Source organism: Botryllus schlosseri, chromosome 2 (assembly GCF_051294905.1).
Source record: "Botryllus schlosseri isolate E-star chromosome 2, Bs_hap1, whole genome shotgun sequence".
Taxonomy (NCBI): Eukaryota; Metazoa; Chordata; class Ascidiacea; order Stolidobranchia; family Styelidae; genus Botryllus; species Botryllus schlosseri.
Genome location: NC_137237.1, coordinates 10913796 through 10932920, shown reverse-complemented (window position 1 = coordinate 10932920; position 19125 = coordinate 10913796). Strand labels below are relative to the sequence as shown.

General features: G+C 41.8%; 1 protein-coding gene across 1 annotated transcript; it reads left to right on the top strand.

Moving 5' to 3' along the window:
- The first annotated feature begins 754 nt into the window (after nt 1-754).
- On the top strand, nt 755-9388 carry LOC145433491 (pseudouridylate synthase RPUSD4, mitochondrial-like). The gene is made up of 6 exons (XM_080310607.1): nt 755-1337; nt 4438-4639; nt 6156-6281; nt 6356-6480; nt 6583-6777; nt 8139-9388. The coding sequence occupies exons 1-6, from the start codon at nt 872-874 to the stop codon at nt 8414-8416; spliced, it is 1392 nt and encodes a 463-aa protein (XP_080166733.1). The 5' UTR covers nt 755-871; the 3' UTR covers nt 8417-9388.
- Nucleotides 9389-19125: the final 9737 nt, after the last annotated feature.

Here is a 19125-nt window from a genome sequence, read left to right as displayed (position 1 = left end):
TCCTCAAAGTCGAAATATCGGCATTGTTCGAACAATCGGAGAGTCGCAACGGGTCATTGTTACGGTCATTGTGTTGCGGTTACCCGATTGTTCTGAACAATGCCGATATTTCAGACTTGGAGGACAGATTCTAGGTGGATCAGTGCCTGATCATTATTTTAATTTATATTTTCGGAATCGGTGCAACAGTAGCTTTCGATCAAGACCAGATTCAATAATTTCTGGGCTCGGGAAGATAGCTTTTGGATTGCCAGAAATCCTACAGTCGCTTACGCAAAACCACTCTCCTCTCCAGCCTCTGCGAAGCGGAACGAAGCTGCAAAATCGGTCGTTGCCGTTCCATGTTTAATTTCTATAATCGAACTAACCCTGTAGGCAATTCGACGTCGCAACTCGCTCAATTTGAGCCCGGTATGAAAGATCGTGAATATCGGTATAGATAACTAACTTATCTATAATATCGGTCAGTCGCGGGATAGCAGTTGCGCGAGCGGGTTGTGACGTCATTGAGACGTCATAACCTCAGGTGGAGGTGAGTTGATGACGTCATATTTGATGTGACGTCGGATGAGGTAAGGTAGTAAATAAGGCGTGGATAAGAGAATAGACCCGAAATTTGAGTGAAATATAGGATCTGGGTTTTTCCAACATATCCTAGTGGCATCATGGCTTGCCCCTAATGAAGCAATTATTATATTGCTGACTGTGCTTCGTGATCGTGATAATTTTCCGTAAGATTCGAGCGATTTACCAGGCGTTCCTAATTTTGCTGGAGTTGCTTGCAGAATACAGATATCCAGTACTGTAATATAAGTAAGCAAAAGTAAAGTGGGCATTCGTTGTGCTGTGCTGAGCTCTGAGCATTTCGATTATGTTGGCTGGAAATGCAAATTCATGTTGGAAAGTGCTGTGTGATGGTATTCTCTGTCCAGTTCGTCGATTAAAGCACACAAAGACTAGTAGGCCGACACCAAATGAAGACTATTTATCTTATATTTCTCGGCGCATGAACGATGATCGAAAATCCTTCTCTTCTGAAATCCTATACGGCGATTGGAGATCATCTTCGTCTAGCTCTGTCAATACCAACAATGTAGTGACAGAGTTAGGTACACAACATGAAGTGCTGGAAGATAAACTGCTCGCTCAAAATGTAGTGAATGATCTGAGGTTCAAGAAAGATTCTTCCAAATCTAACAGAAGAATTGTAACCAAACATTTGAACAAACTTGATAACGTCCAACTTTCAAAAGTGCTGCGGAAGCGTGTGATATATGCTGACAAAGAATTGGTCGTCTTCAATAAACCATGTGGAGTTACTGCACATGATGATACAGGTGAGTACATTTAATTACCGGTTGGTTTCTCACCAGCTTAGTTGTAGGCTACATCTCATAATGGGGACATACCCAGACTGGAATCGGTGGTTGTTTTCGACAACATGTTGTGCGTGACAGATGGATTTCTCCTGTGATTGGAAAATTTCATCTGCGTGACGGAAATATTTTTCGCTCTGATTCAATACTGAATTACTTATTAAACGACACAATGTGCTAAAATAGACCTGGCATACGCCAGTCGCCAGACTAGGGCTACACCGTATACAGGCGCTGTTACGCAAATGCCACGCTTGCTTGAGTTTGTTGTAAAGCGCAAGCGCCTTATTCTGGATCTGGACTCTGGTATCGCTTTGTGACGTCAGCATAATTCAATAATCCGGGTGATCATATATAAATGCTCGCGTGATGTTGCGTGTGCCGTTGCCATCGATTCCACTCTGGGGACATACTATGAATTCGAGTCATGATCATGAATGATCAGTCATGCAGCGATTCTCTGTGACTTGGTTCCCAAACTTTTTCAGCTTTTGGCACTCTAGAAAAAATTATGAATAACTAAAATGTTCATTTTCGCATGTCAATGCGATGGATGTGCTTGTCCATACAAACATACGAATGAAACAAGGTTGTATTGTTGACAAACTTACCTACATTTCGTCATCAATCCAGGCAGTCTCTCGTTAACAGTTTTTAATGTTAGTTAAACAGACAAGCCTTATTCACATAGCCTTGAAAACGCAAATTACAATATAATTTTGATTGCATTTGCATCCCTCTACGTACTGTAGTTTAAAATTCTTGAACGGCCAGGAATCAAGACCAGGTTTCTCTCAATCTTAGCAGCAATGATACCACTTCAACTGGATGGTATAGATAACTACCGTAATTTTCCAAGTATAGTACGCCCCCATGTATAATACGCACCCCTAAAATAGCATGTAAATTCTGGGAAAAAGCCTGTACCCATGTATAGTACGCACCCTTCATTTCAGTACATGAATAGTTCCGAGATGTCACTCTTGAACAGTCATTTACACAACGATCGCTAATCATTATACAATTAGCGGGATTGTCTTCAAACGATAGTAGATAGCAGCCAAAGCCTGCGAGGCGGGTGGCGCGATACATCTTGAGCACGAGGAGACCTTTTACAGATGCGATTGCTAATCATTATACAATTAACAGTATTGTCTCTCAACGATAGTAGATGGCAGCCAAAGCCTGCGAGGCCGGCGGCAAGTTAGTTTAGGCCAACGAACCGACATCTTGAGCATGATGCCTATTACAGATGCGATTGCGCCTTGGCTAACGGTTATGTCATGCGCAACAGGTCTGTTGGAGATGCGACTGATTACGCAAGCGATTATATCTCGCACATGGCCTCTTGTATATGCGATTGTTCGGGCCTGTCGTTGACGCGATGAATTGGCGAGAATTGCCGCGTGCGAGTGTCTATTACTGACCTCATGTCGCTCGCGTACAAACGGCAAACCAACTCAGCAGGAGATCGCGTGATTGTGCACACGGCTCTCGTTAATTAGCAACACGCTTCCCTTAATTGGCAGCGCGTCACACTCTATAATACGAATTACTACCCGCGATGGCTGAAAGTGATGTGCGATTGGAAACAAACATGAAGGAAGGTGTGATTTCAAGTTTTTTTATCGAGGGAGATTTTTTTCAAGCGTGTTGTTCCCATGTATAATACGCACCCCCCGATTTTAGGGCAAAAAATCGTGTAAATTTTGCGCATTATACATGGAAAATTACGGTAATAGGATGAGGGGATTGGGGGGTAGCCATTTAAGACTCGCATATCCTTGTCACTTGTCAGTTCTTCTGCAAAATTCATAAAAGATTTGTCGCACACCTGAGATGGAAGTGACTTTGTGAGGTAGCCTACTTGATTTTGCTCAGCCATAGTAATGAATCATTCTGCAAAGACCTTTTATCCCCACTATTTGCTTAGAGATGTTAGGGTTCGGGGTTAATTTATTACTATATTAACCAATCGAAAGAAAAGACAATGTCATACTCCAGGGGCGGCCAACCCGTGGCCCGCAAGAAGGCTTTGAGTGGTCCACAAGGTCATTTTCTAAATTAATTATATTATCAGAAAAATAATTACCCAGGTAATTTATTGTGAATTTGAAAGGCCAACCAAATGTTTGGTTAGCCTCACCGTATAATCTGGGATGTTGATGGCTAACATATCAGTTCCGACGCATCAGTGTAGCCAGAGGCCGGCCACATTTTCGTAAATATTCTTATATGGCCATAAAGTAGATTATTTCGCGCGACAGATTTATTTGATTTGAAATTTTTCTTAAAATTTCATGTGATTTATTATCGCTCGATTGTTTCGTTTTAGTATTGGTACCCTCTCCAGAGTTGAGTCTAACTTGCAATTTTGAAAGAACGTGTCGTCCAACATGCAACTTCGCGTGTCTACTGTCTACTCGTAGAAAGATCGTCGCCGATGAAGTCTTGCCACAAAATGATAGACGCATGTTCACCGAAACCTTCAATATTGATATGTCCAAGCGCCTAATAATCATGTCCTTGCCAAATCAGTCCAGCGATATACAGAGCCGAACCAGAGCATATGCAAGCAACAACGTTATTGACTGAATTCATTTATTATCCTTGCGAAATTTTCACTCTTCGCTAGAACATCAATGCACGCTGACTTTTCATTTCTGGTTCATTCCTATCGGACGACTAATATAATGTCATCAACATCCAAGTGACCCGCGCAATGGTTCGTAAATCTCATGTGGCCCTTTGGTCGAAAAGGTTGGCCACCCCTGCCATACACTGACTAGTCTATGTTAGTTGTAAGAATTGAATGATGTCTTGGTCATATAGGGTGGTGTCCATTTGAAACTTCCATATTCTAAAATTGAGTTAATCTTGACTCAAATTAATAATTTAGGGAAGTAGGCTACACTTATGTTCGTTAAAACTTGATTTCGAACCACATTATATGCATTCAAGTTGGATACGCAAATGTCAGTCCAGGGCACAAATTCCCTGCTGTAATATATCTATATTGAAGATGTGTTTTCCCTTAATATTCATTCATCCTCTTATTCAGGAATTTATGGAAAAGCGAACATGCGTTCGTGTTTGCCTGTTCTTTCCAAAATGATCTTTGGATTGAATACATCAATTCCACTGATATTATGCAACCGTTTGGATAAAGGAACAAGTGGTGTGGTTGTATGCGCCACTAACAAAGATCTATCCCGGGATGTGATGACACTATTCCGACAGCAAAAAGTACGCAGAAAGTATTGGTGAGCTGTCTTTTACATACTATAGCCGTTTTGACCTTGATACCATGTACCAAACCAACACTGGGGACGACAAAATTGAATCACAATCGGTTTGAATCAGACTCCTATATCGAAGCCCAGATTGAATCACTATTTTTCAGTAAGTGAAATAAAATACCAGTAGATGTCAAAATATCGGTGTCTTGAGTATGTGTTGTGTATTCAAAAATAACTTTTTTTGCAGACTTTCAGCCATTCACTTGTTAACCCTCCTCCCGCGGCCGGCCTCAGGTCTGAATGTTGATGCATTTAGAAAAAAGTTCATAAAATCTGAACCCGCTGGATTTCAACCGACACCCAATATATCGCTGTAATCGTGAAACAGCCGCCTAACCATCTGAGCTACTCTAAAAGCGGTACTCTCAAACAGCTCTCTGCGGTGCGAAGTTCCGCCAATTTAACATGAGTATTTATCGTCCAGATGGGTCATGACGACTCTCTGCTGAGATCCGGCCCTATATGCTGCTATGTATGTAAATGAAATATGTCCGTGAATTGCAAAGGTTGCATAGTGAACACTGAACACCCATAAATTAGGCTCACTACGGAATTTGTGTCAAGGGTGTTCGAGTTTTGAGTAAACGTTAGAAGGGTGTACCACGACGAAAATTATTGAAGAGCACTGTCATATCGTGAAAATGCCCTGGACCAAAATGCTGTTCCTATAAAATATTCGCGATTCCACAGGCTACACAGTGCACACTGCACATGCACACTCCTAGACTAAAGCATCGGAACGGTTTCTTGCGATATTAGGTTGCCGTATATATATTTTTGTCGGTTTCCCAGAATCACAAAATTATGTCATGGTAAATCGTGCACAGCGCGAAAAATATGTCTAGGGTAACTTGAACCTGCTCTGCATTATGTTGATTTATCAAATAATTTTACCTTTTTCAATTGTGACAACTTATGTGACATGTTTTCCAACGTGTTCGTCAAATCATTTAGCGTGCCATGAAAAATCATCTCGCGTGCCACAAATGGCACGCGTGCCGAGGTTTGCCGACCCTTGGCCTATAAAGTAGGCTACTATCTGTAAAATGTCAAATGATAAGTTCACCGACAGTTCAAAATCTACGATACACTTTTACGATACAAACGAGATACTGGTTGCAAAAAAGTTTCAACTTGGTCAACAATTTCGACATTTTTTTTACCTAACGCTGCGATTTTGATCGAATTTTGACTTCTTTTGACATGTAAAAAAATCTTTCTAGTTATATAACTAGATTGAAGGCTTCCAAGGCCATCGCATTCTGATTGTGAATTCATGACAAACTTACTAATTCGGTTGGTATGATTATTGGGAGCTGTCAAAACTCTTTGGTCCAGGGAGTCACACATTACAGTGGGAGAATTCAAATCAAATCCTCTTTTTTCCACTGTTGAGTCTACAACATGTTCTAGAATTTTGTGCACAATGCAATTGCTGTCTAATCTGATACACCGAAAGTAATTTAGCATATTATTGCAGGGGCGTGTGTGTTGGACTTCCTACTCCTCGGGAAGGTTTCATCGATATTCCTTTGGCAGAGCGACACATTGAATCTGTGTTGAATATGAAAGCTCATACTCGAATGACATTATGTCCAAAACAAAGGTAGACTAATAGGTAATAGACCATTCCTCAAAACTTGTATTTTCTAATGAGGTGATGTTTCACGTTGGATTCAGACTGGATCAAGAAACTGGGAAAATTGTTAAAGCCTCACACCGAAGCTCAACCACTGCTACAACTTACTACCGTGTAATGGATGCCAATCAGGGTTTAGCGTTTGTGGAATTCCAGCCTGTTTCGAGTAAGTGTTCGAGTGTTGTGGGTCAGCTTCTCTAAGGTGTTACAGGTTTTAAATCCTCATTGAAATCTAATTCATCTACAATTGCAACGCATTTTCAATTAGGTGCGAAACATCAAATTCGTGTCCATGCATCAGAAGCACTGGGCTGTCCATTACTTGGCGACCACAAATACTCCAATCCTCAAAAACTGCTGCCTCAAAGACTTCCGAAGACTCTACTTAAATTGTTCAACATGAAGGCAACTCGTACCCGAGATTTGGGTATGCACCTGCATCTGAAAGAGATTATCATTCCAGGTTAGAACCACTGTCAGATCTCCAGAATGTTTTATGCATATTTTTGGATATAATAAATATATAATAGAGCAGAGGTCTCAAACACGCGGCTGCGGCCCGCGAGACCATTTTCAGCGGCCCGCGACCGTATTTGGGATTTCGAAGTATTCGACAATAATTAATTGTCATACATCAATTTTTTATTATGAAACTGGAAATTTGCCCCAGAAGCTTGAAACTACTCATCAAACTTCACTATTACATCACTTTCAAAAGTTACCATTGAGTGGAGGAGGATCACTGAATACTTCGGCGATTGAACATTTCTATTGCTATGGCACAGTAATCATTATATTCAAGTTGTTTTAGATCTGTCCCCGTATTCAAAGGTAAATCTAACACTGATTTAATTCGGCATAGGTAGATCATGATCAATAGCTGCAACACCAATGGGCGCGGGTTCGAGTCCGACTTCCGATACCTAAGTGTTAGAGATTTACCTAGGCTCTTCCTTGCCACCTCATCCGCGTCAGCGGTGTCTAACAGAAGCCCAGAGGTGGTCCGTGCTATGAGTCGGCAGTTACGGAAAATAAGAATATCGGCCTGCTGTAAATGACCATAGTAGTCGACAAACACCATGAATACCCCAAAACAAACAAACAAACAATAGCCTTGTTATCAGGAGTATGCTCCAATGCTCTGATATCAGCTGATTAATATTTCTAAAATTCTAAAATATTCTACCTTTAACGTCAAATTTCCGCTAGCTGCAATATTATAACGCAACAGCTTTTACGATGTCCTGATGCATTTTTACTCTCGCATGGTGTCTACAGTAAGGTTACCATACGTCCTCTTTTAAGAGGATTTGTCCTGTTTTTTGATATTTTTGAAAGTGTCCTCGGAGGACGCCCTGTTGTCCTCTTTTTTGAGATTTTGCCCTCTTTTTTGAAAATTTAGGGCAAAATGCGAGTGATATGCCGCAAATTAGCACAGAAGTGACGCTCCGGCGGTTATTTCGGAGAGAAAAACAGTATTTTGAGCTCTGAGCGGAAAGTTGACCTTTTTTTATTCAATCGATCAACCGATCACAAAGTGGGGAAAATTCACCGATTTTTGAGAATTCTCCGGTTTAGCAAGCCTCAAATTTCTGAAAAATTGTCCTCTTTTTAGATTTCCAAAATATGGTAAGTCTACATATGGCCTAATCTACAGCAGCTATGCTAAGTACAGCAACAATTTATTCAAATATTTTAAAATGTGATTTTTTTGTGCCAAGCGTGAATTCACAATAATTAATGTGACATCATTTTCGTTCAATTGTGCTACGCAGCTAGCATCTTGAGAACAAACTTTCATTGATCGGTCTGTTAATTTTACAGGAATACTGGAGAATGCGTCAAAACCAAATTTGCTGGTGACTGCAAAGGCTTCGGAGCATATGTTCAAAACATTGAAATTATTCAATTTGAAACCAGGCCAGCAAACGGACTTCAAAGGCCCCTTACCCGTTACTAGAAATTCAAAAATAGCAGGTGCCAGTATGCAAGAACTTTTCCATGATCCCTTCGAATCAACCACAGTAGACACTGATAATGTACAAAGGTCGGACTGCGTTACCATTCATAAACCTAAGATTAGAGTCAAGTTTCGGTCTTGATCGTGTTCCACTTTTAGCCCCTGTGCAATTCAATTTCTTTATAAAAGATTCCCTGTAGTAATTGTACTGTCACTGGAGATTGTGAGGCGATATACAACCAATCCGACCATGTGAAGTGTATTGAAATACTTCACACATTTACCAATCACGCTCGACTCTTCTCGAACAGGTGAAAACTCTCATATTTCGTTGCTCAAGCACGTTTTCTTTCGTGATGACTGCGACTCAGCAGTTGCCTTATCTAGGAAACGTCGGTTTGCTTATGGTCGGTAATAAATGCATTCAGATCTCGTGTGGAAAACGAATGAACTCTTTCCGCGTATGTTAGGGTTGTTCAAAATTGACTGACTTTCAAAAAGTCATGGTTTTCAGCAGGGTTGTAATGACTGGAGTCCGACTCGAGTCATCAATGCGATCAGAAACTGCTAAAAGTGAGGAAAATTAGTATATTATAAATACAAACCGTTCGATATAACCAAACAGAGTTATAAAAAGTAGGTTTAATAAGACTTCTATTAGAAACTGAGCAGCCAACGCAATGACTTGGACTCGGACTTGACTCGGTGGTGAATTGAAAATGACTCGAGTCAAAACTAAAATAGGGAGATTGACTGGTGACGCGGAGCCTTGTGACCAATGTTCCCTCTAATTTTTGACGAGTCCGCGCACACTCGCCAACTCACTGCGCAGACCCTTGGACAACAGTGCGTAACGACTAAAAAAGAGTAATCACTTCGGATTTTTTGTGCGCAGCTTAGATTATCTGTACGCAGAGACCGTGTCAGCACTGCGCAATTGCGTTCGTTGCGCATCTTAGTGGGAACATTGGTGTGCAATGTGCATGCCTCCTCTTTACATCGCCTAGGCCAGGGGTCACCAACACGCGGACCGCGACGTCATATTATGTGGCCCGCAACCTGATTTAATATTTCATAAGTACGCTTATTAAAACATTTTGAATGATAAAATTGATTACAGTTTAAAAGTATTGTTGTTGCTGTTGGTCGTTGGAGAGTTAGTTGACATGAACGAGCCTATTGCCTTGACGTTCAATGGCCCAGACTATGCCAAGACCGAGGCGCTTGGAAAACGACTAGGGATGCCACAAGATCCAGCTTTACGAGGAGATAGTTTTCCAGCAGCAAGTACCGTACCGACACCATATGGGCGGACAAATGCATAATGCCATCATAAAATCTATCGGGTTATAATTTTGCAGCTACTATGAATATTTTGAATTTAACAGATTGATAATAGAGACTGATCTGATATCAAAACATTTTTAGGTTGAGCATTGTAAATCCAATCCAGGATTCGGGTATACTTCTGATAAATAGGCTATTAATCTCATGGACAAATATCTTCAAATATAGGAGCAGAAACAAATATAAATATAATATTAATATATTAATGAATGTGTCCTAATGATTGAAATGTCGGAACGCCGAACGGCCCATTGTTGTTACATCGTTGGAGCGTACCACTACGGTACTCGGTAGTCGGTACTAGGGCTGGGCAAAATCGAGTACCCAAGTGATTCGATTCTGAATCACGTATAACGCTTCGAGTCGAGTCGAGTAATCGAATATCGCTCATTATGACGTCAAAACAGAATGTACTATGTCAAATTTCAAATATGTACCTTTTATACTACCGCAAGGAACATAATGCCTGTTATCCGTCACAGTAAAGATACTTTGGTATTTTTTTGATTATACCGATTTGATTGCACTTCTAGAAAATGTTGTGAGGTGATCATGATTTCGGAAATATGTTATTCCAGTAACGTTCGTTGCTTTGTACTATGTCTGGTATGATGCGACACGGCCAATCACGGTTTCAAGGCTTCCACAGTGGAAAATAGTATCAAAACTATAATTCTCGTTAGTAAATTAACTTTCAGTTGCGAGGAGCGTATATTTTCAGTACTCGAAAAAATCGTCTTTTACTACTCGACTCGAATCATTAAAATTACTACTCGATTCAGATTCGAGTACTCGAATCATTGTGCCCAGCCCTGGTCAGTACCCGTAAGTGGCCTTAATAACATGGTTTAGCGACCAAAGATGTAACTGACAGATTGCCAATGGTTGCCATACCTACTTGCTTAGTTAGCGAAATACCAAGCTGCGACCTTCTGATCTATTACTATTCCGCTGATACGCGATTAGTTTAATGCTCCCGTGGTTATAACAAATTCACGGCATTCCGAGTCACTCCGAGTCCACTCGAGTCATCTTCATTTTGCCATCGAGTCAGGGATATCTAGATATCACTGAATCGAGTTAGCCCGAGTCTGAGTAATTCTAAGAAAGGTCGCGTCCAAGTCCAACTCACAAATTTCAGTCACGAATCGTCTAAGGGTCAGGTTTCGTCATCATGAATTGGAAATGTGGCGAAATAGGGAATCTTCCACTGCATGGTGGCGTTAGCAATTGATGTGATAGTGAAGTTTGATGAATTGTTTCAGACTTTCGGGGCAATTTAAGAGGGGATTTTGACTTTATAACATGAAATGATATATGTGACACTAAAATATTTTCAAATTATTAAAAATCTAAAATGTCGTCGCGGGCCGCACAAAATGCTCTGGCGGGCCGCATGCGGCCCGCGGGCCGCGTGTTTGAGACCTCTGCCTTACGCCAAGCGTCGCAACTCTTAACGAGATTTTCAATGTCGCGGTTAATGGAAGGCCATGCGATGCAACGTCGAGCCATCTGCTTCATTTTCGCGATACCCCAATGTCCTTCGTGCAACAATGATAAGACTCGCGAGCGAAGTGACTGCGGAATTACTACGCGCTGAAAACCATCAATATTGAGCATGACTATGTCTTCGTGCAGAGAGAGCGAATGTTTGCGAGTCGAAAACCAAGAAATATCATCAATGTGCGTCTTTGGATTCCAATTACCATGAGTGACAGATAATTTCACTAGTTCCATGGTTTTGTCCTTCAGCGTCGCGTCGCGAATTTCATTGCGAGTTAACGGTAAGCCATCGAATGCCATATTAATAGCGTGAACGATCTCCGCGTTTTCACGAATTTCCAGTTCGTCAAACTCAGGGTCTGGACCCTTTGGTAGGCGAGATAAACCGTCGGCGTTTCCGTGCTGATTAGTCGGTTTATAGCGAATATCGTATTGGTAAGCCATGAGCGTTAGTGCCCATCGCTGTAAGCGTTGCGCTGTAATCACGGGAATTTTCTTGTCTGGCGAGAAAATAGCTAAAAGCGGTTTGTGGTCCGTTACGAGCGTAAATTTTCTACCATACAAGAATTGACGAAATTTAGTGACTCCGTAAATGATTGACAGAGCTTCCTTCTCGATTTGAGAGTAGGATTTTTGCGAATCGGAAAGCGTTTTCGACGCGTGTGCGATCGGTCTCTCTTCGCCATTGTGCTCAATTGAGAGGACAGCGCCGATTCCGAATTGAGAAGCATCAGTTGACAAAATGAGCTGCTTGTTTACATCATAATGAGCTAACTGCGTAGCGTCGATTACGTCGTTTTTGAGAATGCGAAAAGCTGCGTCACAGTCCGTATTCCAAATGAATTCCGCGTCTTTTAAGAAGACGGTACAAGGCAGCGGCTTTATTCGTGAAATTAGGAATAAACGCGCGATAATAATTGATTTTGCCCAGGAATGCCTGTAGCTGGCGAACATCCTGAGGTTTAGGCAACTGTTTGATTGCTTCAACGGATTTGTTAGACGGGCGTTTGCCGTCCTTGTCGATTATGTGACCAAGGTACTCGATACTACTTTTGAAAAATTCACATTTAGCGAAGTTGACGGTGAAACCGTATTCGGTGAGGCGCTCAAAAGAGTAGCGATAAGTTGCGAAAATGGTCGCGTTCATCAATGCCAGTAACGATTATGTCATCGATAAAACTAGCAACACCGGGTAAGCCGGCGATCATGGCATCAATACAGCGTTGAAAATTTGCGGGACTAGATGCGACTCCGAAACACATGCGTCGATAACGGAATAGACCGAATTGCGTGTTGATGACACACAAATTCTTCGCATCATCATCTAATTCTAGCTGAAAATAAGCATCGGCAAGATCAATTTTCGTGAAAATACAACCACCCTGTAACTTGTGAAGGATTTCATCTAAGGAGGGCAGGGGATGTTGATCTATCTGAATCTGTTGATTCAATGCTTTGAAGTCACCACAAATGCGTACTGATCCATTTGATTTAGTGACGGCAACAATTGGTGCTGCCCAATCACTGTAATTGATTGGTTCGAGAATACCTTGATTGACTAATCTATCCAATTCGTTTTGAACAGCGATTTGCCTTGCAAACGGCAAGGGACGTGGCTTGTTAAATACGGGCTTGGCATTAGGTTTCAAGTGAATTGTCACCGTTGTCTTGGTGCATCGTCCTAATACATTAGAGAAAACGGAGGGAAATTTGGACTGAAAAGCTACCAATTTGTCGTTCGAATCAGAAATGTCAATAGTATTACATGATTGCGATTTGACCATCTGCGAGGAAATTGCATCCAAAGCAGACGTCCCCTTAGCGGTCATGAAGAAAGCATCGCTCCAATCGAGACCAAAAATGTTTTGCCCCCGGTGTTCGTCGAGAACCACCAATTTTAAGCCAACTCGAACTTCAGAACCCACCTGCACGCTTACAGTGCAAATACCTTTCACTTTCAGTGGCTTGTCGCCATACGCTACGAAAGAGCAATGGTATGCTGAGAGTTTCGGAGAGCCCAAAGTTTTGTACCCAGTCAATCCCACCATGGCGGAGGGTGCACCAGTGTCCCACTGTGTCGGCAACGGAATGCCGTTGATGCTGGAGTTGATCCAGAGCTGGTTTCCTACGCGTCGATATAGTTGATCGATGTCGAAGGAGAGGAGTGGCACTGAGCAGAAATTGACGGATGTGACCTGTTGCGTGATACTAGGTTTGGACATGCACACAGGTTTGATATGACCTTTACGACCACATTTTTGACATACTGAATGTCGATATTGACAGTCTTTTCTCTGGTGATCGATGAAACAGCGGCTGCAGGATTTCAGTCTTTCCGGGAAGTTGCCTTGGTTGGATTTGGAAGGTTTTTCCCCTTCTGATAGCTTCCAGTCATTTTGTTGACGATGGAAGTATCTTTACCGTTACTCTCGCCCTGGATAACCCTATCGGTTTCCAGCGTTCTCACGTATGTTGCAGCTACTTTGAGAACGTCGTCAAGGGATGGATTGGTTTGTGTTAGACAATGCCGTCTCACATCCGCGTGCGGCGTTTCTTTAATGATGAGATCGCGCATTAGCTCATCAACGTAGCTTTGATCACAGCCATCTCTTGAGCATATGAAGTTGCAATCCTTGGAGATTCCGCGTAGAGTTGCGATCCAATCGGCGTACGATTGTCCCGGTTGCATTTTGCAATTGTAAAATTCGTACCTGGCAGCTTGCACATGAATTGAGTCCTTGAAGTGTGTGGACAACTTCTCAGTCAACGCGTCGAAGGTTTGCACACTGACATCAGCAGCACCAAACAAATTACGTAGGAGCGAGTACGTTTCAGGTCCAACCCATGAGAGTAGACACGCTCTTTTCTTCTCCATGTTGGAAATGCCGTAAATTGCTAGGTGATGGTTGAATCGTTGCAGATACTGGTCCCATTTCTCCTTCGATTTTACAAACGAATCAAACTTGGGAGCGGTAGCTTCAGATGTTGACGTACCGGGACTCAACCTCTGCGCTAATTGCGCCATTTCTTCTTTATGCTGTGCTTTTTGCTGTTCCATCGTTTCATGTAGACTCGCCATCATTGCCTGCTGCTTTTCGAGCAGCTTCAGTATACCTTCTTCCATGCTTTATCTTCGTCGCAGAGATAACTATGAATCCGACTTCTGACACCAATTGTTATGTTCTTGATCTTGTTCGAACAATAACTCAATACGACGAGGTTGCAATATGAAATCAGTATATATTAACAGCAGTATGACTTTACGACAGGCGACACGATCCAGAGTTCAGTTGAATGAAAGACCACGAGACAACAGAACACAGGGTATAAATACAAGCACGACACACGAGGAAATAATGATTGGCGGTAATTACTAGTCCTAAAGAAATTAGGAGATGAACAACACTTAACGTAAATGCGCGAACATAACAGTTTTCTCGCTGCTGATCGTTCTGGCGCACTTCTTGGATTCGCATGTTACATAGCCTTTAGCTTCATATGTCTTGGCGCGTCATGATGTGGTAACGACCGACGCCCAACTGCCCATTTCTACAAATCATGCCTAATTTTTGTTGGGAAAGGGTACCCAATAATCAGATATCTTACAATAATAAAACGCGCGTAGCGCGAAAAAAAATTCCTGAAAAATTTCAAAAAATACACCATGATTTATGTTGATTCTCGAAATAATTTTGAACCCCCTTCGAGCTTGGCCCCTCCAATTGGGGGGTTTGGGGTGCGAAAGTTACGGTCCTGAGTAAATCTTACGCAATGTTCATGCCACGCGGAGAAGACTGTCATTCGTTAGTTTCTCGCAGATTAACTTCGAGCTAGCCCATTGTTATTTATAACTTTGTTAAACCATATTATTTCGCCATTCCCAGAAAATAATGCGCTATTGAAATGATATCAGTATCGCTCACGTGTACGAGGACATACTAAAAAAATATCTTCCGTGAGGCGCAGGTGATTGTGAACTCTCATTTCTTCACGGAGCGCAATAGTTACCTTTGCGGGGCGCACTTGTACCTCGGTTTCAGACTTCAGTGATAACACTATTTGGCCCTGGCAATGTTCCATCTTAATTTTCACGAATCTGCGCGCCTGCGTGGTCCATTGGACAACAGTGCGCAACAACTATGAAAAAAAAAACATCACTTCTGATTTTTTGTGCGCAGCGTAGATTTTCTGTGCGCAGAGACCGTTTCAGCACTGCGCATTTGCGCACGTGCGCAGCTTAGAGGGAACATTGTTCGTAAGGACATACAGTACCAACCAGAAATGAAGATAACTAGTACAATTCTAACTTTATGTGGGAAAACACCTAATTTTCATACGATTGGTCAAAATTTCGTTTATCAAGGTTAAAATGTCAAAATTTTGATTTTTAGGTCAAAATCTTTCGTTTTATATGTCAAAAAATCGCCATAGTGATTACTAAACTGTGAGGCCTATTTTAAATCCATTGAATTCATGCGGCCCGCGGCCTGTATGAAATTTGAAACGTCTACCGTGATGATAGAAAAACTAGGACTTGCATCGCCGGGAAGGTACCATACTGAGACACTAATCATGGTCGAGCGTGTCAGGGGCAATTGTAACACTCTGTTACTTTTGCCCCGTTACAATATGTTATCAATACTGAATGTCTTTATTCATATGTTGGTATAACCATTTATCTACTGCATCACGAACAAGACACTCAGGGTCATACTGCCGAGCGAGATAGTGTAATGGCTTGGTTATGCGTCCGGCTTCTCGATCGGTAGGTCGTGGGTTCGATCCCCGGCCGGGTCATACCAAAGACTCGAAAATTGGTATCCGCACCTATCCTGCTAGGCGCTCAGCAATCACGGATAGCATGGCGGAGAAAAAAACGGGGACGCAGACCAGATGACCTCGCGGCCGTAATGCAACTCCGTCGTCAAAGCATCTCGATGGTGCAGGCGAAAAAGAATATCATCTCTCTCTCTCTCTTTCTCTCTCTCTCTCTCTACTGCATTCAGATGGCATAAATGCGATGGGGCGTAGCCTGGAAGCGTTCAAACGTCTCTTTCTTTAGTTTGCTGCAATATTATAATTTGTGCTGCCGTTCTCGTTGTTCATTTGGTTTATTTTTAGTTATAAATAACACTGTTATAATTGCCCCGCAAGGGTGGTACAATTGCCCCTGGGTACGGGTCAATTGTAACATTTGAGCGGCGATTTTCGAGACCTAGAATTTCCATGATTGATTGTTGATTGAGTTCCATTTTCGTTTTTAAATCAACTATCGAGTTGTTGGCTTCTTTATTTATACTAAACTTTGGAAATGAAATCTCCATGAGAAAGACACGTAATGTTAGAAAATACAAAAAGTGTTACAATTGTTCCCGGTCTACCCTACGTAGGAAACATATGATTCGTCGCTAGCTTAGCTTCTACATCAGGGGTCACCAACCTTTTTGCAACCGAGGGCTACTTTTGGCTAATGATTGAAGCGGCGGGCTACTGTTTACTCCCGCCGTTTACCCGCACCACACTTAATTTCCGCTTTGATATTCGTAGCACTGGGCAGGCCTGGGCATCATGTGATCTGTTTCTATAGCAGTCAGTGGGAAGCCTGGCATTGCATGATATCAACTAGTGCGCTGCACTCTGGTATTTAACTTGACACTGCAATTCTGAGTGAGTGTTCCAGATGTGCATTAATTAAGCGTGTTTTGTGTTTGTTTTTGATGAAGTTCATGTCCGAAAAGGCTGATTCACAACGATAAGTTGAACCATAGACGCTTGCATTCTTCATAGCTGCTGCGCATACACCACTGTACTTTTCCGTATCAACAATGCACCAAACGTTTGATGCAGACTGAGATGGGGGTCATTTTGTAGTGTTACAATTTCAATCTCCAACTGTTCAGCATCCAGAAATTACAAGATTTCATTATACCGGACAGCAGCAACGATTACAGAAAGTTAGAAACATGATATATCAATGATATATCAAACTGCGTTGAGTGTAACAGAAACAAGCTGTGCCAAAAGATGCAATATGTAATGGGTATACAGATATCGAAAATCTGCTAGTACTTCACGGCTATCTGACTCCGAATAGTAATATTGTTTACTACTTTGGCATTGTCCTGGTCGTCGAGCTATCGCAACGGAACCCCCTACCATTTCAAGAAGACCGTGGACGGCATTCCGTCATGTCGCCTTTATAGGCAATGCGCCGTATCTTGGAATTTCTGGTGATTCTATCACATACATCTATATATCACTTATTGTAATTGAAGATATTTTTAAGTGTTTATATATGTAAGTTACATGTTAGTGTGTTTGGAACAAGAATAGCTGAATCAATCAATCTATATATTTAAAAGCTCACTGGTAATAATCTGACGAACATTGGTAAATGCTGCTATTCCACCTATTTTTAGAATGGGCTCGCGGGCTACTCATCTAGTCCCCGCGGGCTACCTGGGGCCCGCGGGCACCGGGTTGGTGACCCCTGTTCTACATGATACAATAGCACGAACTCTCAATGTCACATACCTAAAAGCCGGAAGATTTGGACCTAAAAATCAAAATTTTGACGTTTTCTGACCTTAAAAAACTTAATTTTGACAAAGTTGTGACCTCATGTATGTAAATTCGCTGTTTCCGCTCATAATGTTAAAATTGACGTCTACTACTTCTAGGGATGGTATGAACCTCTGAAAGGTTCAGGTTCGTGTGAACGCGATCCGTTTTGAAAGGTTCTGTGTGAACGCAAACGTGAACCTCATGACGTCACGTGACGTCATATTGCTAATTCCAACCCTACATTTCAATGAAGTGATAGCCTATATTAATGTGCACGATGCCTAGCGACGACTCGGGCCACATAATGCCACAATGCTGACGTTTTAAACGTCGCCAAATGTATCAAATGGGGCAATCAAATGATATAATAATTCCATAAAATCAATATCTTCCGTCGCTTTGCCAACAGTTTCGACGAGGACTTGCAAGGGGATATAAGCTTACGCCTCAACAGTCTAGGCCAGGCCGGACAAGGCATTCGGCGTCTGAGTATTTCTACGTTGACATTGAGCAGAGTGTAAAACGGGTTTCTATTCTTGCTACCGATATTACCCCATTAACAAGTTACACAGCAGTAGCCAACTCCGCAATTACAAGGATTTTTTTATGATACAATACGCATATGAAGTCAGTATTGACCCTGGTCCCGTATACCTGCTAGATTTTTTAAATCAGAGAACGGTATCAATTCCAGTGAATGGTTGAATAAGCATGTTTCGCTGCCTACATGTAGTGAACGTGAACCTCACGTTCACACAACCCCTAATACTTATCTTCATTTCTGGTTGGAACTGTCTGTCATTACGAATTGGTTTGGCCTGAGAAAACTTTTTTCACTCAAAAACTGACAAATTTTTACATATTTTTTTTTATTTCTACAAATCTGGACCTATGAAGAATTCCAGTAGTTAGGCTACATCACGCATTATGGTGAAAATATTTAAAATTTATTGTAGTACAGCGAAAGGCATATTCTTGAGTAGAAAGTGTCTGTCCTTACTAAGTAGCTTGCCAAGAATGAAGAAAGAACGTTCGACAGCAGCAGTTGTTGACTGGCAACACTGAAGTCGTGCGTACACTGCTGGTGACATACCGCGTTGTTTCATTCTGACGTTGTCGTCCACATCACAATTCTTCATCATGTTCTTCTTGATATAAGAGCCAATGTTCACGCAGTCTTGCTTTAGTTAGGATATTGCGTGCGGTACAGTTGAGTACAACACCATGTCAACCTATTTGATTCATTGGACCGTTTATGATTCGCAATGAGCACACAATTGACCTCCTGCAACGGTAGGCCTATAGAGTAGGCTATAAGCTAAAAAATGTCAAATGGTAAGTTCACCGACCGTGTAAATATCTACGATACAAACCAAATGCAGGATGCAAAATAATTTTGACTTTGTAAACAATTTTTTGACATAACGCAACAATTTT

Bases quoted from the DNA above. Each gene is read 5' to 3' on its own strand.
- LOC145433491 (XM_080310607.1), top strand. From the start codon at position 872: ATGTTGGCTGGAAATGCAAATTCATGTTGGAAAGTGCTGTGTGATGGT. The intron at 6,481-6,582 runs GTAAGTGTTCGA...ATTTTCAATTAG, and splicing joins GGAATTCCAGCCTGTTTCGA to GTGCGAAACATCAAATTCGT. The intron at 6,778-8,138 runs GTTAGAACCACT...TTAATTTTACAG, and splicing joins GAAAGAGATTATCATTCCAG to GAATACTGGAGAATGCGTCA.